At 56.9% G+C, this 22,411-nt stretch overlaps 2 protein-coding genes across 5 annotated transcripts in view; one reads left to right on the top strand and one right to left on the bottom strand.

The window, feature by feature from the left end:
• Positions 1 to 1,796: 1,796 nt before the first annotated feature.
• Positions 1,797 to 14,666, top strand: LOC115516876. 4 transcript variants are annotated; one of them, XR_003969694.2, is made up of 6 exons: positions 1,797 to 1,862; positions 9,023 to 9,082; positions 9,753 to 10,028; positions 10,745 to 10,795; positions 13,185 to 13,724; positions 14,554 to 14,666. XR_003969694.2 is itself a non-coding variant. In XM_030319996.1 (5 exons), the coding sequence occupies exons 3-5, from the start codon at positions 9,924 to 9,926 to the stop codon at positions 13,716 to 13,718; spliced, it is 690 nt and encodes a 229-aa protein (XP_030175856.1). In that variant the 5' UTR covers positions 1,797 to 1,862; positions 9,023 to 9,082; positions 9,890 to 9,923; the 3' UTR covers positions 13,719 to 13,884. The 4 variants fall into 4 exon arrangements, 3 of the variants coding, with proteins under 3 accessions (XP_030175856.1, XP_030175855.1, XP_032449353.1); XM_030319996.1 differs by lacking the exon at positions 14,554 to 14,666 and having other exon boundaries at positions 9,890 to 10,028; positions 13,185 to 13,884; XM_030319995.1 differs by lacking the exon at positions 14,554 to 14,666 and having other exon boundaries at positions 13,185 to 13,884.
• Positions 14,667 to 15,918: 1,252 nt separating this feature from the next.
• Positions 15,919 to 22,411, bottom strand: part of DYNC1H1 (dynein cytoplasmic 1 heavy chain 1) — a 76,965-nt gene continuing 70,472 nt past the window's right edge. The window contains exons 68-78 of the mRNA XM_030319994.1: positions 22,280 to 22,403; positions 22,015 to 22,128; positions 20,731 to 20,901; positions 20,332 to 20,549; positions 20,134 to 20,237; positions 18,277 to 18,488; positions 17,747 to 17,900; positions 17,046 to 17,188; positions 16,763 to 16,931; positions 16,492 to 16,619; positions 15,919 to 16,270 (exon numbers count right to left, since the gene is read on the bottom strand). Coding sequence (XP_030175854.1) covers positions 16,142 to 16,270; positions 16,492 to 16,619; positions 16,763 to 16,931; positions 17,046 to 17,188; positions 17,747 to 17,900; positions 18,277 to 18,488; positions 20,134 to 20,237; positions 20,332 to 20,549; positions 20,731 to 20,901; positions 22,015 to 22,128; positions 22,280 to 22,403 — 1,666 coding nt within the window. The 3' untranslated portion in view covers positions 15,919 to 16,141. The remainder of the gene's footprint in view (positions 16,271 to 16,491; positions 16,620 to 16,762; positions 16,932 to 17,045; positions 17,189 to 17,746; positions 17,901 to 18,276; positions 18,489 to 20,133; positions 20,238 to 20,331; positions 20,550 to 20,730; positions 20,902 to 22,014; positions 22,129 to 22,279; positions 22,404 to 22,411) is intronic.

Here is a 22,411-nt window from a genome sequence, read left to right as displayed (position 1 = left end):
GTGTCTCTCTCTCTCGCTGCCCCTGCCCCGGTCATGCTCTGTCTCTCTCTGTCCCAGAAATAAATAAAAAACGTTGAAAAAAAAATTTTTAAATTACCAAAGAAACTAGCGAGTTCACAGCTAACAGGATTTGTGGCGTATCCAGTTCCCCAATTCCTGTCATTCATTCAAAACATATGTTTGAGCGGTTACTGTGCCGGGCACCGTGGGGGAGGGGTGGGGGAAGGGACCTTGGGATTGGGACCCTTAGGCGCATGGACTCGTGGGCCAGTAGAAATCCTTGGGCCACTTCCACACAGGCTGATCCGGCCGGCGGTGGGAACGCAGGGGAGGGGCTTGTAACTTCCGTGGTCCGGGAAGGCTTCCTGGAGGAGGCGCCAAACTCAGCTCCCCAGGTTTAAGGAAGCCGGACGTGGGGGCGGGGTGAATTCCGGGCTGGGGGTGGTTGGGGGGAGGGGCTCGCGGCCCTCCTCAATCTGGGCGACGGGAAGTGGCCGCCGCCCGGGGGCGGGAGCAGTCCTCGGGTACCGCCGGAGGGGGGCGGCGGGTGGGCGCGTTAAAAGGTTTGGACGTCATCCTGGGGCACAGGGGAGTCGCTCAAGATTTCGCGACAAAGCGATGTCCTCAGGAAGGCTTCCGTGGCCGCGAAGGGAGCGCGGGAGGGCGGCTCCGAGGCGCGGGGCGCAGGGGCGCGGGGGGCGGGGGTCCGGGCGGGGCGGGAGGGGCCGCTCGCCCCGTCGCCGCGGAGATGTCTGTGACGTCACACAGGTCCGGCCACAGCCCCCCGCCCCTTCGGGACTCGGCGGTGACCACGCCGGGAACGAGATGGACAAGCCATTCAGGTGAGTCTGCGGTGCCGGCCCGCACGCCCCGCGCGCCCGACCCTCGAATTCCGACCTGGGCGGCACTGAAGGAGCCTCGCCCGGGGCCACCTGGGTGGCGAGCCCATTGCCGGTGGCCCCGACGACCGGAGGGACGACACGCCCTCGCTACGTCGGGGGCCACTTTTCCCGTCCAGCCCCAGCCCCGGCGGGGGGGCGCAGGTGCGGGGCGCAGGGGCCTGGCCGGGTGCGCCCTCCCCGCCGCTGCTGGCCCCGCAGGGGGCCGCTGGAGCCGCGTGGTCCCGGGTAGGACGCGGGTGGGCTTCCGCCAGCAAGAAGGGGCCGAGGCAGCTGGGTCCAGATCCTAAGGGGGGGGGGGGTCCGTGGGAGTGAGGACAGCCTTCCCTGGGGGGTTGGTGCCCCACCGCCTGGGTCTGGAGTCCTTGCCTTGGAGACCCCCCCCTTTTTCCCCTTATGGAAGGGCAGCCGGTCTTCCAGGAGTCAGGCCTGTAGGGCAGTGAGAGCCTAGTGTGTGGTGAGGACGGAGGTGGGGGGGGGACCTCCATTTCCCCCCAGGCGTGACCTGTGAGGGGTTAAGAAGGGGTGCCTCCAGCCTTCTTCCAATGTGGGGAGGGGTGGGGGGCAGTGGGCGCTGGGCCATCTCTGGTCAGGGTCAGGGAGGGAGGGTGGCCCCGGGCTGACCCTGCTTTGCCCTCACACATGAAACAGCTTGGCGGACATGTTCCCCTCCCCCTGCAAACCCACCAGGAAAATTCTAGGACACCTGGGAATTACCCTGGGGTTCGTCTGCAAAGCTACACAGTATTTCTCCAAAATGTTATCTTAACCCGTAGTTTCCTCGAGGGCAACCTGATTTAAAATAAGAAATAAAATCCCGAGGTCCTGTGCTCCAGGACCAGGAATTCTGTGAATTCCTTCAGTCTGAATAGCTGTTCTTATTTTGGCTGTAGAACTTGGCGATCTGATGGATTCTGATACCAGCCCAGGTGCTTTGGAGAGGTTGACTCGCAGATAAACAAGGTAAAATGAGAATTGGCTTCATCTGAAACGTGTGTGTCCTCCCCCTCCCCTCCCCCCTTTAAAGCTTGGTCAACATTGTCTGGAATGGGAATTGTGATTTGTTTTTTAAGTAATCTTTGTGCTTAACGTGAGGCTTGAACTCATGACCCCAAGAGCAAGAGTCGCATGCTTCATGGACTGAGCCAGCCGGGTGCCCTGGAGTTATAAGTTTTCGCCTTTTTTTCAGTTGGCGTAAGGAATATGAAAAAAAAAAAAATCCACTGTCTTTCCTTTTTATTACAGCTCAGAATAATTGCACGAAAAAGTGGCCAAAAAAATATCAAGTATGGTAGGAAGGTGTCCATCATAAAATCTAACACTGAGGGAGGGGAAAAGGGGAAAAAAAAACAACCCCGGGGCACCTGGGTGACTCAGCTGGTTGAGCGTCTTGATATTGCGGTTTGTGAGTTCAAGCCCTACATTGGGCTCGCTGCTGTCAGTGCAGGGCCTGCTTGGGTCCTCTGTCCCCCTCTTTCTCTGTCCCCCCCCCCCCTTGCACTCTCTCAAAAATAAGTAAATACTGAGCGTAACCGCTCAGTCGGTTAAGCGTCCGACTTCGGCTCAGGTCAGGATCTCACCGTCCGTGAGTTCGAGCCCCACATCGGGCTGTGTGCTGACAGCTCAGAGCCTGAGCCTGTTTCGGATTCTGTGTCTCCCTCTCTCTCTGCCGCCCCCCTGCCCATGCTCTGTCTCTCTCTGTCTCAAAAATCAATCATTTAAAAAAGTTAAAAAAGGGGCCCCTGGGTGGTTCAGTCAGTTAAGCGGCCGACTTCGGCTCAGGTCATGATCTCGCAGTCCGTGAGTTCAAGCCCCGCATCAGGCTCTGTGCTGACAGCTCGGAGCCTGGAGCCTGTTTCAGATTCTGTGTCTCCTTCTCTCTGACCCTTCCCCATTCATGCTCTGTCTCTCTCTGTCTCAAAAATAAATAAAAATAAACATTAAAAAAAATTTTTTTTGTAAGTTTAAAAAAACATTAAAAAAAGAACACCTCTGTGATTTGTGTACCAAAGTACAGACCCTCATGCCCCCACCCCCCACCCCATCATTTAAAGGGTAGGACTAAGGAGGATAATTTTCAGTCTCTGACTTCACTTTCTTTTTTAAGCCTTTCTTTTGTTATTAAAAATTTTTTTTCAAATATTTTTGAGAGACAGAGGGGAGGGGGACAGAGGATCTGAAGCAGGCTCTGTGCTGACAGCAGAGAGCCTAGTGCGGGGCTCGAACTCCCCAACGATCATGACCTGGGTTGAAGTCGGACCCTTAACCAACTGAGCCACCCAGACACTCCTCTGACTTCACTTGAGACTATTACACTTGAATGAATATTTCCTGAGCACTGACCCTGACCCAGGGACTTGGGTATGGAGATAACGAAGCCACGCCTAACAGGCATGTGTCTAAAGGACGTAGAGCGTGGGGGCCGCCCGAGGGGCTTAGTCGGTCAAGTGTCCAGCTCATGGTTTTCGCTCAGGTCACGGTCTCATGGGCTCTGCTAACAACACGGAGCCTGCCTGGGATTCTTTCTCTCCCTCTCTCTGCCCCTCCCCCCCCAAATAAATAAATGTAGAAAAAAGGGACATAGAGTGTGTGTATGTGTATGTTTTGGGGGTGGTGGTGTTTATACTCTGAAGAGCAACCCTCAACGGCTTCCTGCTCTCCCAGGTTCCTGGGCCAGGAAGGGGGGCTCACATATTTGAAGTCTGGACCAGATCTTAGTTTCTTTCCAGCAGGTAGAAAATGTAGGCAGAGCTTCCTGTGAAATGATAGACCATGTTACCACTGCCTATCTCCACCCGAATAAAGCCAATCCGCCTAGAAACCACTTTGGGGCTGGGGCACCTGGGTAGCTAGGTTGATTAAACATCCGACTTCGGCCCAGGTCATGATCTCACAGTTTGTGGGTTCGAGCCCCACATCGGGCCCTGTGCTGGCAGTTCAGAGCCTGGAGCCTGTTTCAGAGTCTGTGTCTCCCTCTCTCTCTGCCCCTCCCCTACTCATGCTCTGTCTCTCTCTGTCTCTCAAAAATAAATAAACATTGGTGATGTGGAGTTTGAGGATTCTTTCAGAGCAAATTTTATTGCAAGGAGAGGGTGCCTGTTCTTGAACTAGAACTGTTGATATTAATGAATATTGTTAAGAGATAACTTAAAAATTTTTAAATGTTTATTTTTGAGAGAGAGAGAGACAGAGCGTGAACGGGGCGAGGTCAGAGCGAGAGGGAGACACAATTTCAAGCAGGCTCCAGGCCCAAGCTATTAGCCCAGAGCCCGACGTAGGGCTCGAAACCATAAAGAATGAGATTGTGACCTGAGCCAAAGTTGGACGCTTCACCGACTGAGCCACCCAGGCGCCCCAAGAGACAACTTTTAAAATGTGTTTTTCCTTTAAAGCAGAAAAGCAAAATTTACTTCAGTACTGAGATCAACTTAGTGGCCAACTTAGAACAAACCCGGTCCGAATTCTGATGACCCCACCGTGCCTCTTGATGGTGGCGGATGAGGCCTCACCGTAATTTTTCCTCCTTTTTCCTACATCTTGAGAGTACACTCGCGGAACTCCTCTTGGCCGAAAGATCATTTTGCGTGTGTTCTGTTCCTCCTTCCTGCAGACCGGCGTGTCTGCCCGTAGGCCCCCCCCTCGGGAGCTGGCTGTCTGGACCTCACCTTGCGTTTGTAGCCCCTGCTCCTGGACTCCAGGCAGGAACCTTCAGACCCAGCTTCATTCAGCTAGGGAGTGGGCCCGACCCCCCCAGGGCCACGCTTCCTGGACGTGGCTCCAGGGGCGGCGTGACAAGGGGCTGGGGACAGGTCCCAGAGAGCTTGAAGCTAAGGTTAAGGAGTCCTGGGCCTGGACCGCCCCCTCTCCCCCCCCCCCCCCCCCCAGAGGAGGTCACCCTAGTCTCTGGGGCTTTGGATTGTTTGGGGGAGGTCTTGGCCCATCATTTTTTTTCTTCTTCCTGCCTTGCTGGCCAGCATTTAACCTTGTGATTAGAAAAATGTAAAAATGGGTCTTCATTCATTCATTCATTCATTCATTAAAAATTTTTTATTTAAAAATTTAAAAATGCTTATTTTTGAGAGAGAGCACAGGCAGGGGAGGGGCAGAGAGAGAGGGAGACACAGAATCTGAAGCAGGCTCCAGGCTCCGAGCCGTCAGCCCAGAGCCCGACACGGGGCTCGAACCCACAAACCTCGAGATCATGACCTCGGCCAAAGTCGGCCGCTCAACCGACTGATCCGCCCAGCCACCCCTTTGCTCTTTATTTTCCAGTGTTTTATTAGTACACTAAAACGTTCTATTTATAAAGCAAAAATTGTAAAGCTTTGTTAGGAAAATTGGCCAAGCGTTCAATTTGTAGCAAATGTCAAATTACCACGTTGACTCTTAGCCATCTGGCAGTTGGCAAATGGGAGCTGCTGTCTGGCCTGGGGCAGGGTGGCAGGTCTTAGTGGGTGGTGGTGTCACTGTAGCTACACTGGAGACCGCAGAAGCAGGGACACCTCTTGGAGGAAAATGCACCGCTGGGCGCCCGGGGGGCTCAGTCAGTTGAGCGGCCGACTCCGGCTCAGGTCACGATCTCACGGTTCCTGAGTTTAGGCCCCACGTGGGGCTGTGTGCTGACGGCTCGGAGCCTGGAGCCTGCTTCGGATTCTGGGTCTCCCTCTCTCTCTGCCCCTCCCCTGCTAGCGCTCTGTCTCTCAAAAATAGATAAACATTAAAATAAATTTAAAAAAGTAAAATTGTCCATGACCACCGGATATTAAAAAATATGCACTTGGCCGGGGACGTAGCAGATGAGGGGGTCTGTGGGACGTGCATGCACACAGGCCTCCAGGAAATACCTGTTGAGCATCGACCCCGTGGTTAGTGCTGTGCCAGGCTCTGGGGACACGGCTGTGGACGGAGAAGCAAAAAGTCCAGGTGACGGAGTTCGAGTCGGTTGAAAGGGGCTGCCGATCCCAGAGAGAGAGCAGGAGGGCACGGAGATTGCTAGAGTGACCGGGACCAGGGAGAAAAATGCAGCGGTGGGTGTTGTGCGCCTGCGTGAGAAGAGGCGGCGTGAGCGGGAGGTTGGGATGTGAGCTGGGGGGCCTCTAGCGAGGCCTCGTGGGAGGGTGGCCTCAGCGGAAAGACAGGTTAGAAGTGAGGGGCTCAGCCCTTGAGGGGGGACCGCCAGCCGTGGAGGGGTGGACGAGCGGAGCTGGGAGGGACCGGGAGGCCACAGGCGGCAGGAGGGATACTGTGTGATGCCAGCCAAGCTCTAACAGCGTTGCTCTGGGGCGAGGAAGTGGGGAGAAGCAATGGGATTCTGGGCTCATCTGGAAGCCGGCTGATGAACGGGACGTGGGGTTTGGAAGGGAACGGGTCGGGGCGACGGGAAGACTGTAGCTTGAGCAGCAAGATCGGCAGAGCGGCCTGTGCCGAGCCTGGAGGGCTGCGGTGGGGCAGGTTTGGGGAAGGTCAACCGGCTGACCTTGGACAAATAAGTTGGGAGAACCTGTTAGAGATCCCAGCGAGGCCCGGCGGTGAGGCCTGGACGTGCGGAGCCGGGAGGTGGAGACCAGGGTCACCAGAGGCGGGGGTGGGGCCTTGGGGCCAGGGACGTGGGTGCAGGTGCTCGTGTGTGCACGCGAGTGGGTGCGTGTAGCTGGGCAGATACAGGGTGGGCAGCGGCACTGAGGGTTAGAGCTTAACACCCAGGACTCGCTCGAAGGTAGGGATTTGGTGGCTCTCAGGGCAGAGGTGGTGACTTCTCAACTCTTCATTAGGAGATTTTCAAACATGCAGCCCAAGGGGACGGGCCGACGTTCTCGCAGCTTCCCGGCAGGAAGGCCTTTTTTAGGACAAGCCCAGCACTGTCAGCCTGCCTTAGGCCTCACGCGCTCCCCTGAAATCATGAGCCTCCCCCACCCCCGGGAGCTGTGGGGGGACAGGCAGCGGCAGCCCTTGGGGTAAAGGGCCGAGCCTCATAGCCCTTACATCCTGTGGACAGATCACGAGATAGAGTCCTGCCCCGCCACGTGGACAAGTGCGTAGAAAGGAGCCCGTGTGGGGGCGCCTGGGTGGCTCAGTCAGTTGAGCGGCTGACTCTTGATTTCGGCTCAGGTCGTGATCCCAGGGTCGAGACTGAGCCCCACCCACATCGGGCTCCCCACTGAGCGTGGAACCTGCTTAAGATTCTCTCCCTTTCTCTCTCTGCCCCTCCCCCACGTTTCTTTCTGTCTGTCTGTCTCTCTCTCTCTCTCAAAATAAACAAACATGTAGACATTAAAAAAAAAAAAAAAGCCTGCGTGTGGATCCACTCTGCATGTCCTGGGGACGCACAGGGTGGCCCACAGTCAGCATCTGGGGGACCTCGTGTATTTATTGTATAATGTTTAATGGTTGTTTTTTTTTTTAACCACGTGCATGAAATACCTTTTTGTTAAAAAGTACGTAAGAAGCCCTTTAACACGGTGCCAACCAGCTGGTCTAGAAAACATGGGGTTGGCACTGACCCTGGCCTGTACCTCCGTCAGAGAAAGCGAGGAGGAAAGAGGGGTCTGGTTCCTCTACTTGTTATAATTTCACTTTTTTGGTACTTTTGTCTGCACTTGGCCTGGAGAGAGCACTGAGAAACAGGACGCGTTCCTTCGGAGTTCAAGGTTAAGTTGCTTTGGACATGTCACAGGGACACAGGAGTCAACGGAACGAGTTCCGGCCAAAACGGGACTAAATCGCGTAGCATGTATGTAGTTATTATTTTTAAATGGTTTAGTTTTTTCGGTAATCTCTACGCTGAACGTGGGGCCGGAACTCACAACCTCGAGATCAAGAGTCACATACTCTTGCACCCCAAAAATGAAGTCGTATTTATTATAACCCAAAAGTGTAAAATAAGCGTGAATCCACACTGCCACGGGTGGTTGAGTAAATCAACAAGCAGGTAGAAAAATCTCCCACGCGGAGGGAGCTCCGTAGACGCTCCCTGTCTGCGCAGGGGCATAAATCTCCAGTCGTTGAGTGTGGTGGCCGGCGTGACCGTGTCCCAGGAGGGCCGGGAGGGAGAAATCCGACAGGTGCCGTGCCAGCCAGGTGGCCACGGCGAGGTCCCTGTAAAACTTGATGGTGACACCCGTGCGATGAGGGCACTGCCCCTCTGTGGGCGGCCTCCTCAAATTCACAGTCCTAGTGATTTTGGAAGAAAAACGTCAGCCGAATCCCAGTGGGGGGACATCTTACAAGACGTCCTCAGAACCGTCCAGGTCATCAAAAGCGAGGAGAGCCTGAGCCGCTGTCACAGCCGAGAGGGGCCTAAGAGGATATGCCCACTGAGTGGCCACTGGATGGAATGTAGTGTCCTGGGTGGGACCCGGGGGCAGAAAGAGGAGGCGAAGTGAAAGCTAATGACATCTGAAGGAAGTACAGACGGACTTCAGTTAATACTTAAAGAAATTGATTTTTTTTTTTTATTTAAAAAAAAAATTTTTTTTTCAACGTTTATTTATTTTTGGGACAGAGAGAGACAAAGCATGAACGGGGAAGGGGCAGAGAGAGAGGGAGACACAGAGTCGGAAACAGGCCCCAGGCTCCGAGCCATCAGCCCAGAGCCCGAGCGGGGCTCGAACTCACGGACCGCGAGATCGTGACCTGGCTGAAGTCGGACGCTCAACCGACTGCGCCACCCAGGCGCCCCAAGAAATTGATTTTTTAAAAATATTTATTAACATTTATTTTTGAGAGACAGAGAGAGGCAGAGCATGAGCAGGGGAGGGGGGGGAGAGAGAGAGAGAGAGAGAGAGAGAGAGAGAGAGAGAGAGAGAAAAAATATGAATCTGAAGCAGGCTCCAGGCTCCGAGCTGTTAGCACAGAGCCCAACACAGGGCTCGAACTCACCAACTGCGAGACCATGAGCCGAGCTGAAGTCGGACGCTCAACCGACGGAGCCACCCAGACGCCCCTTAAAGAAATTGATTTTTGCTGGGAACCGTTCTAGCCTTGAAGATGCTAATGTGCCTGTGCTTTAGGGTCTGTTTTTATCCTTTCCTGTTCCTCTGACCTTGGCCCGGAACTGGTGTGCCACGGAGCCCACTTTGGGAAGTGGGAGGCGTGCGTGTGGTGACTGTGGCGCTTCCCCTCAGGGCCTGGCGGTGCCTTCCCGCAAGGACTCTTGAAAACCAGGGACATGAGACTCCACGGAGGTAGGTTTGCAGCCCCTCGTGCTCTGGGTAAGTTGTTTTGTTTTTTGCTGTTCTCGCTCTTCTTTGGGTGCCTGTTGTTTTTTTAAAAAGTTGTTTTTTTAATAACCTCACACTTGGGAAAAGCTCTCTGACTCGGGTGGGTCAGTCCCCATCCCGGGCTCACGTTCTTCATCTGTTAAAGGGGGAGGAGGACATTTGAGCTGAGTGGGTGCCCCCCCAACAGTCTAAAACTTTCAGTGTCAATGAATGTGTGACATTCCCTTTTTTTTCCCCTAGATTTATCTGTGCTTTATTTCAAAAGAAATTGAAATTGTTGATAGTAGTTAGCGTAATAAAAATGAAAGCCTCAATTAAAGAATACATTTTCCTCGTAAAATAAGATATTTTTTTTTTGTTTCTTTTTTTTTAAATATGAAATTTATTGTCAAATTGGTTTCCATACTGAATGTGTGACTTTTCCAATGAGCTTGTTAAGACCGAGCTTCTCGGGGCAAAGGGGCTTTCCCCTCACAGAGGCGAAGCCCACGGGCTACACTCCCCGCCTCCAGCTGCCCGCGGGTTCCCTAAAACGCTTTCGGAAAACTCTAGATCTGTCTTGGGGAGGTAGCACCCACGGTGAAACCCAGCCCCGTTGGGACGCAGCTCTGACTCTGACAAATGCGTCCTACAGAGCGACCGCCATCACAGCCAAGGCACACAGTCCCACAGCTCCGGAAGGTTCCCTCCTGCCCTTTTGTGGCCAAGCCCTCACCCGCCCCCGGCAACCAGTGACCTGTGCTTTGTCCCTGTGAACTTGATGTTTTGTAGCGAAGTGAAAAGCCCACGCTGAGCGGCCCCGGCCATGGCTGGTCTGAGGTCCGGCCGGCCCGCCTGCATCAGGGCCGCGTTTGCTAGCACCAGGGCCGGCTTCCAGAAGAGGTGGAGGAACACACCCCATCGCTTCAAGGTGCTCTCCTGCTCGCCGCCCCCTCCCCTGCTAGTGGACATGGGGGCAGGGCGGGGAGGGCGGGAGACCCCGTGTGCCCCAGACCAGGAACCCTTGCTCCGGGCCCGCACCCTCTGTGGAAATGGTATCCTCAGCGGTTCTTGGTAACATCCTTACGGGGCTTCTCTTCTCAAAAGCAGGGGTGTTCAATCTCCTGTCCTTTGGGAGTCAGTCTGTCGATGAGAAAAAGCAAGAGCTGCTTTCTCCCAGCAGCCTGGGATTAGCAAGGAGGGTTCTAGAATATCTGGTGCCAGCCCTGGGTTCTTCGAGGGACCCTGAGCAAGCAAGGCCTGGCTGTTGTCTGGGCCTCATCTGTAAAGGACGGGGTTAGGACGGATGGTCTAGTATCTTCCATGGTCTTCTGGCTTCGGGTTTAGAGTAAGTTCCAGGGTTCTCTCTCCCCGGTTAAATCCAGCTGCTGAATTCGCCCTCTTGCCACATTCCTGGTTCTACTCTTCCTATTCATGGCGGCCCACGTTTGCATTTTAGTCCCTCAGACCAGGGAAGTCCTTCTTGTCCACCCCGAGGGCCGCCATCCGCCGAGTGTCCGGCGTGGCGGGAGCCACGGGCGGGGGTTCCCTCTGCCCCTTGCTCTTGAACGCTGAGCTGCTGTCCGCCTGCCTTCATCGAAAGGATTATTTAGCACCGTCTGTCTTTGTTTCTTTAAATTTCCCCAGGCCAATCACAGAAAGAATCACAAGGACTTAATTGAAGGTATCTGGAGAGAGGTAGGTGATAGAATGGGCCAGCAGCCAGTCCCCTCACTTAGAGGACGGTGGAGCCCTCCCCAAATCCAAGTCCCCAGAACCAGCCACGGGCCGACCCTTCAAGGAGGCCTTTGCGAGGAGAGTGGTTTGGGACCTGCTGTGTGTGCCCTTTTCTGGTTAAGAATGGAGTTACTATATTTGAGGAGGAGCTTCACTTTGATATTTAAATGGATGTTTCCTCCCCCCCCCCCCCCCCAAACATTTAAGTAAGAAAAAGACTCAAAGTAGTTTCCCCTGGAAGATTGACAAGGCCATAAGTTTGAGTAATTGCAATCTCAAAATTAATTAATCTCTACCCCCGGCATGGGGCTCGAACTCACATCCTGGAGATCAAGAGTGGCACATTCTACCGGCTGGGGTAGATTAAATTCAATTGAAATTAAAATCAATCTCCATAATCAGTTCGGGGATGGTGAATATTTGGTCTCATGGTGCTTTGAGGCACCAGGTCATGCTGTCCTGCCGTTCTGACCCAAACCATTCTAGCCAGAGGATAAACGTCCTATCCCGGCATCCCCTGGTTTGTATGGATGCTGTTGGCTGATTTGCAGGCCGAGACCGTTAGCCTCCCCCACACGGGTACCCCCTCGGGCCTGGGCCTTGAGGCCATCGTGGGGGGTCCCACGATGCTGGCTTTGTGAACTCCAATTCTGAGCGGTCTCTGAACCTGAAATGATTACCGTTGCCTACAGACTGTGCTGTTAGCTATTTTATTCCCTGTTTTGGGGACTCCATGACAGCGTTGACTGTCCACAGAAGAAATGAGCTCTCTCGGGAGGTTTTCACCACCCAGGTGAGATGACCCCACGGGGGTCCCTGCATTGGCTCAGCCCCGGGGCCTTTTCTCAGGGTGTGACTGAAGCCCCGTCCGTGGTCAGTGAGAGGGGAACACCTCACCGGTCCTCACGGGGCCCTGGCGTAGCTGGGAGTGGGGGGGGGGGGTCAGTGCAGCGCTGGGAGTTACCAGGGGTGCAGCTCCCCACTGTCAGTGGGGGAAGTGACGACGGTCAGTCGCGGGGCCTCAGACTTTCCTGGAGACCCTTACTGCCAGAGCCGCTTTGGCAGGAGGGTAAAAAGCTAGAGTAAGGAATAGGAAATTCGGGTACGAGGTCAGGTCAGAAATAGGAAATTCGGGTCAAGGAATTCGGGTACGAGGTTGGGTACACGCAATGGAGCCGTGTGATAAGGGATCCAGAGAGTTCCAAGGTCCCCTGAGCCAGCGGTCACAAAGAGGCGGCCAGCTGCTGACCTGCACACATGGCCTTTGAGGACAGAGCGCGGGCACCTTTGAAAACCGTGACCACTGGACTTAAATGCTCATCTCAACCTCTTTGGGCCGCCTTGGACAGCCCTTCGTGTGGGGGTGGTGGGTGGTGAGGGGCACGTGTCTGCACCCCTTGGTCAGGGAGCCTGAGGCAGGCGGGCCAGGAAAACGACTCTGGGAGGAAGTGAGCTCAGACAGCGCCCTCCCGGGCCCCTGGTGGTGTGGACCGGCCTGTGCACGGCACTGGGATAAGGGCTCAGTTATGGGGCTCAGATTGGGCCCCCAGTGATGGTGGACCCTCAGGCCTTTTGGATGCTATGGGGTATCTAATACATTTTTTATTTTTTATTAAAAAAATTTTTTTAATGTTTATTTTTCAGAGAAAGCGAGCGAGCAGGGGAGGGGCAAAGAGAGAGGGACACAGAATCTGAAGCAGGTGCCAGGCTCTGAGCTGTCAGCACAGAGCCTGACACGGGGCTTGAACCCACGAACTGTGAGATCATGACCTGAGCTGAAGTCAGATGCTTAACTGACTGAGCCACCCAGGCGCCCCAATTTTTTATTTTTTTAATGTTTATTTTTGAGAGTGAGTGCCAGCTGGGGAGGGGCAGAGAGAGAGGGGGACAGAGGATTCCAAGCGGGCTCCGTGCTGTCAGCACAGACCCCAAGGCAGGGCTCAAACCTGTGAACCGAGAGATCGTTATCTGAGCCAAAGTCAGATGCTTAACCGGCTGAGCCACCCAGGTGCCCCTGTTATTTATTTTTTTTTAAGTTTATTTATTTTGAGAGAGAGATCGAGTAGGGAAGGGGCAGAGAGAGGGAGAGACAAAGTCCCTCAGCGCAGAGCCCGACGCGGTGCTCGAACTCACAAACTGTGAGATCATGACTTGGGCCAAAATCGAGTCGGACGCTTAACTGATGGAGCCACCCGGGTGCCCATCTAATGCATTTTTAACAATTGCAAGGCAGATATGCAAAATTTGCCACCATCAGTGATGGAAAGAGGAACTTCTGCGCGTGAGAAGTGTGTGGTGCTTTACCCTGGTAGAAATTGCTAATTGGCTCAGAAATAAATGATGTCGTCAGTTTTTAGATCCTTACGACGGCCAGTCTTCGGAAGATACCCCCAGCCATTCTGTCTACAGTCTCAGCACCTGTTGTCCGGGCGACGTGACCTGTGTTGTGCCTTCACACGCACCGACGTCCAGGAGTCCAGGAGAGGTCCGCGTAGAAGATCCTCTCTCCTCAAAAATCCCAGACCACCTCCTCAAAGCTGCCAGCTGGGGCCCTGCGTCCCCGGAGGCCGACGACGTGGACATGTGGCCTGTCGAGGCCAGCGGCCCCGAGGCGCCAGGGTGGCCAGCCGGGCCGTCCGGAGCCCCAGAGGACCAGAGAATGACGGAGGAGGGGTGGCCCAGGGCAGCCGGTCCCCTCCTCCCCGCCGCGGAGCCCTCTGAGCCCGGCAGACACACGCAGGGCAGGACCAGAGGGTCCTGGCCGCCTCCCAGACTTGGGAGCGAGAAGGACAAGGGGCCCAAGCTCATCCTCTTCAAGAGGAAACTGGAACTCTTACTTGCAGAGCCCGAGAAAAGGAAGAGGAAGAAGCAGTATGTGGCCTAGACCGAGGTGAGCGGAGTTGGCTCGGGAAGGAGGTGCCCGTTGGCCAAAGCCAACGCTGACGGACTTGTATCAATGGAACACTTGCCCTTTGTGTGTCTTAAACAATGAACACCTGGGTGCCCACCTGTTTGCTTACAAACGGGTTTCCGGTGGAGGAAAGGTCCTGTGTGGCCCTCGTGGAACCCGCTTCCCGAGTCCGAGCATTTCTTGACTTTTACTAAATATTTATGCATTGGTGGAACAATTTTTTTAAAAAACCCGAATTCGTGGTACCCGTTGTTCTCCTCCCTGCTGGCGCATCTGCTGAGGGGGGTGGGGGAGTGGGGGATGGGGTGGACAGAGGAGGGGCTCTGGGGGTTGCTGACACAACAAGGTAAGAATATTTAGGATAACACACTGGTGGATTCTGGTGTGAACTGCCCACCCGGCATCTTGACCAGCTGCCTCCAGTGTCCCCGTTTCCGTTCCTCTGTCACTGTGTTCACAAAGGGTTTTCTGAGCAGTTGGTTTTGGCTGTTGACACCGTCATGGTCTTGATGTGCTTTTTTTTATTTAATTTATAAATGTTTATTTTTGAGAGACCGGGGCAGAGAGAGAAGGAGACAGAATCTGGAGCAGGGTCCAGACTCTGAGCTGTCGGCACAGAGCCCGACGTGGGGCTCGAACCCATGAACTTCGAGATCATGACCTGAGCCAACGTCGGACGCTTAACCGACTGAGCCACTCAGGCGCCCCCTTCTTGACGTGCCATTTGAAAACAATGGGGTGGCAGTGGCTCTATTACCCTTTCCCAGTTTCTGGGCGTTTGCTCACTGAGCCTTTTATTCCCCAGCAGGCATGAACTGAGCACAAGCCTGGCGCCAGTGCCGGGTGGCCGCTGCCCACACGCCCCGGGACCCCCAGGACCGCGCTGTTCCCAAGTGCCAATAAAGGGAAGCCCGAGGAGAAGAGCGCTCGTTCCTGCGGGTGGGCGGGGCGCCGGGGTGCGAGGTGGGTAACGGGGGGCCGGCCCGGGCACAGGCGCGCCGCTGTCCCGGCTCCGGGGCCCTCTGGCCTGTGTGCCAGCGCTGCTCGCTAAGGATGAGTAGTGCCGTGGCCGCTCTTCAGCCCGACCCTCCCGACTGGACGGTGAGCGGGTGGTCCCAGAGGTGGGGTTCCCCCCCCCCTCCCCTACCGAGGCCCCCACAGGCCGGGCTTGCAGTGGGGCGAGGCTCAGAGGCCCTGGGGCCCAGGACGGTCACATTGGGCTTTCGGGGGCAGCAGGCAGGCGTCCAGTAGGCACAGCGGCTCCCGCTCAGGGCCTCTGGGCTGGCGTCCGGTCCTCCCTGTTCAGGAACTTGCTCTGTGCCGGGAGGGCACGGCTGCTCTCGTGCTTGGGACCCTCACCTGTGTGTGCTGGGTGGGCAGAGGAGGTAGGCAGGACAGACGCCCATGGCGGCGTTTCTGTGGGCTCCCCTCATCTGTCCTTGGGCCTGGTCCCAGCCTATAGCCCTGTTCGGGAATACCGCTGCAGAAAAACTAAGAAACCTTATTTACCGGTTCAGAGAAGAACATTTAAAACGGACCTCAATTTTCAGTCAAGTAGAACTTTGGACTGCAAGGCGGCTTTCCCAGGATCCCTGATAGACCATTCCAGAACCGGGTGGGGAGGAGACTGGTTGCCAAGCCCTGGGGATGTTTGGAGCCTGGCAGTTGCCCAGAAGAGGTCGGGTCGGCGTCAGGGGCAGGCGCCTAGGCACCCACTCAGACCCGGCTCCTCACCCGGCTGGTGGTTGAGCCCTGCTCATGGGGGGCCCAGCAGCAAGAACAGGCTTTTGTCATGGGGGGGCGCGGGGGGGGGGCCTGTGCTCAGGCTCAGCTGGTCGCTGATCAACCCTAGGAGCTGCCATAAGGCACTCAGCCCAGTTTCACAAGGAGCCCACATGCATCACGTCCAGTGTGAACACTGAGCAGTTCGTGGGAACCAGCTGCTTCCCTGGGGTGTGGGGGGGGTAGACACGGGATGGGGGGAGGCTGGCTGGGGGCGTCGGCACCCTCACGTGACACAGAAACCACCCGAGGGGTTGTGAGCAGGCCCAAGCCTGCAGGGTGCTAAGTCAGGACGGCCAGAACTGCTCTAGGCACGGGGAGTTGTCCTGGTGTCTGCAAAGGGCCCCCACTTTCCACGCCGGGAGGAGAGGGGGACAGAAGAGGCGAGAGCTGGATCGTGCTTAGTGTTTTATTCCCGAGCAAACCAGGCTATGGACCCTCCCAAGCACACAACCGAGTCCTTCCTCTTCCCACCGTCCCGTCCCTCAGCCTCCAGTCTGCTTCCTCCAACCTCGAACCAACGACTTTCCTGTGACAAGTCCACTCCTTCCGAACGGTTTAATGACGAAGAAACGTTAAATAGTTACTAAAGAAAAGGGACCAGGAGTCGGGTTTCACTCCGTGCAGAGGACGGCGACGCCACGCTCGTAGAAGCTACGTGGATCCTCCTTGGTGGCGATCTCAAAATCGACCGTGAAGATGAGGTCCGCACGGGTGAAGTTCAGGTAGACGGGCAGGGTCACCTGGGGGAGAGGGCAGGGCCTTATTGCCGGCTTCGGGAGAGGCAGGACACCGCGGGCATGGTGGACAGTGGCCCTGGTGATGGGGCGGCTTGCCTCCGCGTGGCCCTGGGGTCCTAGTGACGAGTTGGCCCCGGGGGAAGGGGGGGGCGATGGCTGCACCTGATCACTCGCGGCTGTGCGCACGGCCCCTGCCAACCCCAGGACAGGAAGGGGGCACTTACTACGTTAGCCTTTCTCTCTGCGTTGGTCTGCTTGAGCCAGCGCAGCTGCGTCAGAGGGAGGACCGTGGAGATGGCGTGGGACAGCGACAGCTTGTTGTTATTGCACGTGGCCCCCTGGAGCTTCAACCCTGCGGGGGGAAGTCAGGCCCTGTCACCCATGGGAAAGGCTGCCCGAATCTGTGACACCGCGCCCGGCCCTGGCGTACTGCCTCCCGCGACCTCAGACACGGACTGGGAGCCACACCGGCACCCAACCTGGACCCCGACTCACCCGTGACCCCAAAGCTGCAGGCATCGAGGGTGGCACTCTGGGACGTGGTGACGTTGACTTCCAGGCAGAGCTCCTCCAAGGACCAGCTGTTGGCCTGGGCCACGTACTGCCTGGTGGCGGTGATGTAGGCCTCGGGCACGAACAGGCCGCCCAGGCACACGTGGATGTTCTGCGGGAAGGAGGAGCCCCTGTGAGCGGCGAGCACCAGCCACGGGATCTGTGCCTGTCCCCGAGCGGCCCCGGGGCTGCCCCTCCCCCGCGCCACTTAGGCGCCGCTCCCCACCTTCAGCTCCTTCGCGCCACCAGACGCAGCCGCCAGAGAGATGTTCTGTAGCTGTTTGATCCTCTCGCTGAAGTCGGCCACCCACTGGATGACGGTCATGCCCGCGGGCACCGTGTAGTGGGACCAGCTCCGAGGCAAGATCCCTGCGAGCGAGGTGACCCAGGCTCGGTTCTGACATCCCCGGCACAGGTGCTCGGACCTGCCAGAGCTCGCCTGTTTCCCCAGCTGCGCCTGCACGCGAGCACTCCGCCCGCCCCCTCTCCACGCCACGTCTCCTGTCCTGGCTGGGCCCGCACCACCTCTGCCCTGCTCAGTCCGGTGTGGCTGACGGGGTGTACATGGAGGACCCCAGTGGCCCCAAGGGACACCGCAGCTGCTAACCCCCATCACGGAAGGGCTGGGCGTCACCGGCAGGTCAGGCTCTTGAGACATCTGGGTGCTCGCTCCCTGTATCCTTCACGCCCCCCACTTTTCCTCTGTGGTGGCCACCCTCCTCAAGACGGTAAAGATCTTAGGGAACGTTCAGGGCCCAGCAAGTAGGGAAAACAAACCCTTGGGCCCTCCGAAGCCTGACCCCCAGCTGCCCTCACAGGGAGGTGTGTGCAGATGGCAACGTGTGCGAGGCCGGGCGGGACCTGCCGGCGCCCCGTGAGGTGGACGTGGGGGGCCGGGCCCCAGGGCACGCCCGGGAGGGCCAGTACCTTTGACCAGCTCGTTTATGAGCGTGCGCAGGTAGTTGGTCTGCTTCTTCTTCCCTTCACACACTTGGACGACGTCCGCGAGGTCCTGGCGAACGTCCTGAAGTAGCTTAGCCCCCATCTTCACTTCTCTCTCAAAGAACCTGAACAAAGGGTCCTAAAATTGTTCAAAGACACGGGAAGGCCAGGGTGAAGGGGAGAGTCCGGGAGAGGCCCCCTCTCCCGTGGGAGGCAGGCCCGTCCACACCAGGTCCCCCGCGGGGAGCCCGGGAGCTCACGGCTTCGTCTGAGCTCGCCCTGGGCCCGGGCCTCGGGCAAAGCTGGTCGGAAGCCTGCCACGGGCTGGGCCCTGGAACCACTGGCCTAGCGTACGCGGACGGACCACCTCGTAGAGCGCTTCTGGCCAGCTTCACAGGGTCGCCCCCTCTCGCCCGAACCTGGGCCCGGGGGCCCGCTGGGACTACACTGAGCCCCGTCCGTCCAGCCCTCGGGGGCCACAGCCGCCAAGGGGCAGCCCCGCCCACTGCCGGCACCTTGATGTTCTCCACCGTCCGCTTGAGGTGGCTCAGCGTCTGGGGGATGAGGTGCAGCCAGTTGGACGCGGTGGTGTGCAGGGTCCTCATCCAGGCGGGCCGGCCGTCGGACGTGGAGTCCGTCCTGGCCTTCTTCTCCGTCTCGGCGTAGGCCAGGTCATCCTCGTCCTCCAGCATCTGCATCTTCAGCATCTTGCTGATCATGTCCACGCCTGGGCCGCAAGCCCACCGGTGACGGAGGGAGGGGGACGGGCGGGAGATCAGAGGAAGAAGGATTTGAATGCAGAGGCCACAGAACACGTCTACCCACGAGGTACGAGCGAGGACGCGTTTCTGAAGCTCAGAAGGCGGCCGGGCCAAAAGATGAGGTGGCAGATGCAGTGGAAAACTACCGCCACATCCGGTCACGGCTGCTGGGGCTGAACGAGCAGCCTGAGCGCCGAAGACGAGAGCGAGGCTGCTCGAAGACTCGGAGTTCACCGTGAGGCTGGCAGAGCCCCGACCGCGGCTGCAGAGGGGTGGGCTCTGGGGCATGCCAGGCGCCAGCCAGAAAGGCTACTGCGCTGCTAACTCCGTGTGCCCTGGGCCGTCTGCCCCCCTGCTCCACCTCAAACACCGGCCCCCGTCCCGTTAAAGTCTGGCCTCACCCCCGCCCTCACAGGGTCCCGGAGTGCTCGAAGTCCAGTTCCTGAGCGGCATTGAAGGCCGGACCAGAAGGGACAGGCCGGCACGGGCTCCCATGTGGGGTGGGCAGCAGCCAAGCCTTCAGTGCTACCTGAAGGTGGGACTGGGTGTGACCAGCAGAAGGCTGGAGTGACGGCGGGAGCTTGTTAGTACAGGGACAGGGAGGGCATTCCGGCCAGCCAGGGCGAGCGACAAATCCTACAAACCAGTCCCCTGTCATGGGAGCCAAGTAGGGCTCACAGCAGGTGCCCTGGGTGTTAATACCCTACGTGATCTCATCTCAGTACAGGCTGTCGTACAACAGAGCACTCGGGCCCAACCCTGGACCTGCCAGGACCTGCCCTGCACCGAGGCCTCGAACTCGCACAGCAGGCCAGCGTCTCGTCTCGGTGGCTTACAGGACCTCTGCCGCCCCGTGGGGGTGGGGTAGCCTGGCATGCCTTCAAAGTTGTCCTCAGAGAGCAAGCCTGGTAAGTAGGGGTTCTTGTGCAGAGTGGGGAGATGGCCCGAAGGGAACTGTCTGATCCTGTCCCCTCAGCTAGCTGCGTGAGTTTGGGGAAATCACAAGTTCTTTCTGGGCCCGGTTCCCATAAAGAGAAGTCTGGGTTAGATCAGCCGTTCATAAGCTTGCAGACACAGCAGCTGCCCGGAGGGCTTGTCGGAGCAGGGGGCTGGGCCCCCACTTCCCACTGCGGAGGTCTGAGGCAGGTCCTGAGAATCTGCATTTCTAAGAAATTCCTGTGAGGTTGATGCTGCTGAGAACCATACTTTGAAAACCTCTGCGTTAGCTATTTCTTAAATATTCTTGGAAAAAAAGGAGAAAGAAAAAGCTTCTAAGAAGTATCCTAATAAAAACTAACGGTTTTAAAACTTCACATAATACCAGGTGTCTTTTGGCTCTTTTAGGCAAAACAGAAGAAATCATGTCTGAATGTAAGCTGATGCCCTAGATGTAACTTCCAGACCTCATTGACCGAAACACCAAGTTTTGTCCAGACCGAGCCTAGACTGCAGGGGAGGCACCAGCTGGGACCCACTCCAGTTCCCGTGCCTCCCCAGGGACGGAGCCAGGAGGGGCCAGGATCGGAAGGGCCAGCGGAGGGAGGGGGCAGGCCGTAGGCCTGAGGCCTGACCTGGTCGGCACAGGGAAGGGGCTGCCCGTGGGGTACCCACCCTGGGTAGTGAGCAGGACTCTCTCCGCGTTGTTGGGCAGGCCCAGCCAGGAGGGCGTCTGCGTGTCGGGGAGCAGCTCCACCCACTGCACGAACTCCTCTCGCCTAGAAAAGCAGCACGTTGGGAAATGCCACCCCGGGTGACGCCGGGGACTGCCGGGCACGGCTGGGGTCTGGGTCACAGGAGGTAGGCTTGTACCTGATGCCGTCGGGCATTTGAATGTCTTTGTGCCCGTCGACCTTGCAGGCCAGCTTAAATTCACTATCGAAACTCTTCGTCGTGAACAGACGCTCCAGGAAAGTGTTAAGCAGACGCTGATCGAACTCGTTGTCCACCCGCCCGCCGTAGATGGACTGGGCCATCAAGGTCTTCAGTGCGGACCACGGGATCTTGTCTGGCGAGATGTTCTGCCTGCCCTGTGTGAGGAAAGCTGGGTTTGTGGGGGCAGGTCGGAGGGGAACCGGCACACCGGGTCCCTCTGTTGGTGGGGCGAGTCCTTCCTCACACCCACATCGAACACGACCCCCACCGTCGGCCACCACAGCCGTGCGCGCTCCCGAGCGTCCCCTCCCATCTGACACGGCAGCCCGCACTTGCCTTTGCCGTGTCATCCAGCCACGTGTCTACCGTGTCGCAGGCCGACCGCAGGTCAGACTCCCCAAATTCATACTTCTTTGACCACCCCAGGGGTGCGTATCGTAAGCGTTCTTGGATGATGGCGTGGAACCAGGCCAGCAGGAAGTATAAGCGAGCACGCTCATTGGGAGACTGGGTGAGGAAGGTTATCAAAGACGGAACCCTTAGAAAGCAACATCCTTTCCAAGAAAACAGTGCAGCTTCTCTAACAAAGTTTTAAGAAGAGCTTTTTGGGGGAGCCCAGGGGGCTCAGTCCATTAAGCATCCGACTTGGGCTCAGGTCGTGATCTCGCGGTTCGTGGGTTCGAGCCCCACGTCGGGCTCTGTGCTGACAGCTCAGAGCTTGGAGCCTGCTTCCGATTCTGTGTCTCCCTCTCTCTCTGCCCCTCCCCCACTTGTGCTCTGTTTCTCTTTCAAAAATAAAAAGAGCTGGGGCGCCTGGGTGGCGCAGTCGGTTAAGCGTCCGACTTCAGCCAGGTCACGATCTCGCGGTCCGTGAGTTCGAGCCCCGCGTCAGGCTCTGGGCTGATGGCTCAGAGCCTGGAGCCTGTTTCCCATTCTGTGTCTCCCTCTCACTCTGCCCCTCCCTCGTTCATGCTCTGTCTCTCTCTGTCCCAAAAATAAATAAACATTGAAAAAATAAAAAGAGCTTTTCACCCTGAACCACACTGAACTTTAGGGCTTCTGACGCAGTACCGTTAACACTAACACCATTGCCAGAAACGAAGTGCTACTTTTCCTGTTAATTAAGATGTAATCCAATAACCCCGTAAAGATAAATTATTCAACTGTAGAAAATGATACAGAAAACAAATCTAAAATGGTCAGAAAAGGGGGATTATAGCACAAAATGAAACAGTACTTCAGAATTCCTCTCCTCCTGCCCACAAGCTTGGTCTTTGGCGCCTCGGAGGGCACTGCCCAGCCTCAGGGGACCATGGTCAGGAGCACAGGATTCTCATTTACCCCGGACCTAAATCTGGGCTCTGGTTAGAGCTGCACTGGGGGCGTCTGCTCTCCTGGGAGCCTGGCTGTCACACCCTCACAACAGGACACCGTGCAGGCATACTTTTCAATCTGTTCACAGGAAGGGAATTTTGCCTACAGTTAAGTAGTACAATTTCCAGGGTTATCAGCCATTCTGGTGTTTCTGGGAGACGTGGGGACCCACTTCCGAATTTGCTGAAGGGACCTGGTCTCCTGGGCTTGTCCGGAGAAAGTGCACCAGGAGAAAGCGACGCTTACCTTGCAAATGCGGGAGACGGGGATGCTGCTGAATGTCCTCAGCATGTTGGCCTTCACCCCCGGGGGTGGCTCAAACACGAAGATGCGGCCTGCGCGGAGCAGGTTCACGGGCACCTGAGGAAGACACTGTTCCTGTCAGTGCCCTGGTTAACTGTGTGCTTCGGCTCTACACACACACACACACACACACACACACACACACACCCACGATTTCAGGACAGAAAGATGGCAAACCAGCACTCAGAGCAACATGCCGAGCACACACCTTGGGGTTAATCTCCATGGTGAGGAACAGCCGGAAGCAGGCGTGCGGCTGCAGGGAGTGAAGCTTCTTCTCCAGCTGCATCAACCACCCCGGGGCCAGGTGCACGTTCTTCAGCATCACCCACCTGCACGA

The sequence above is a fragment of the Lynx canadensis genome, chromosome B3 (genome assembly GCF_007474595.2).
Source record: "Lynx canadensis isolate LIC74 chromosome B3, mLynCan4.pri.v2, whole genome shotgun sequence".
Lineage (NCBI taxonomy): Eukaryota > Metazoa > Chordata > Mammalia > Carnivora > Felidae > Lynx > Lynx canadensis.
The sequence above is the reverse complement of the archived record's forward strand: the minus strand, read 5'-3'. Positions and strand labels throughout refer to the sequence as shown.

Bases quoted from the DNA above. Each gene is read 5' to 3' on its own strand.
- LOC115516876 (XM_030319996.1), top strand. From the start codon at position 9,924: ATGGCTGGTCTGAGGTCCGGCCGGCCCGCCTGCATCAGGGCCGCGTTT. The intron at 10,029-10,744 runs GTGCTCTCCTGC...AAATTTCCCCAG, and splicing joins ACACACCCCATCGCTTCAAG to GCCAATCACAGAAAGAATCA. The intron at 10,796-13,184 runs GTAGGTGATAGA...TGATGTCGTCAG, and splicing joins TTGAAGGTATCTGGAGAGAG to TTTTTAGATCCTTACGACGG.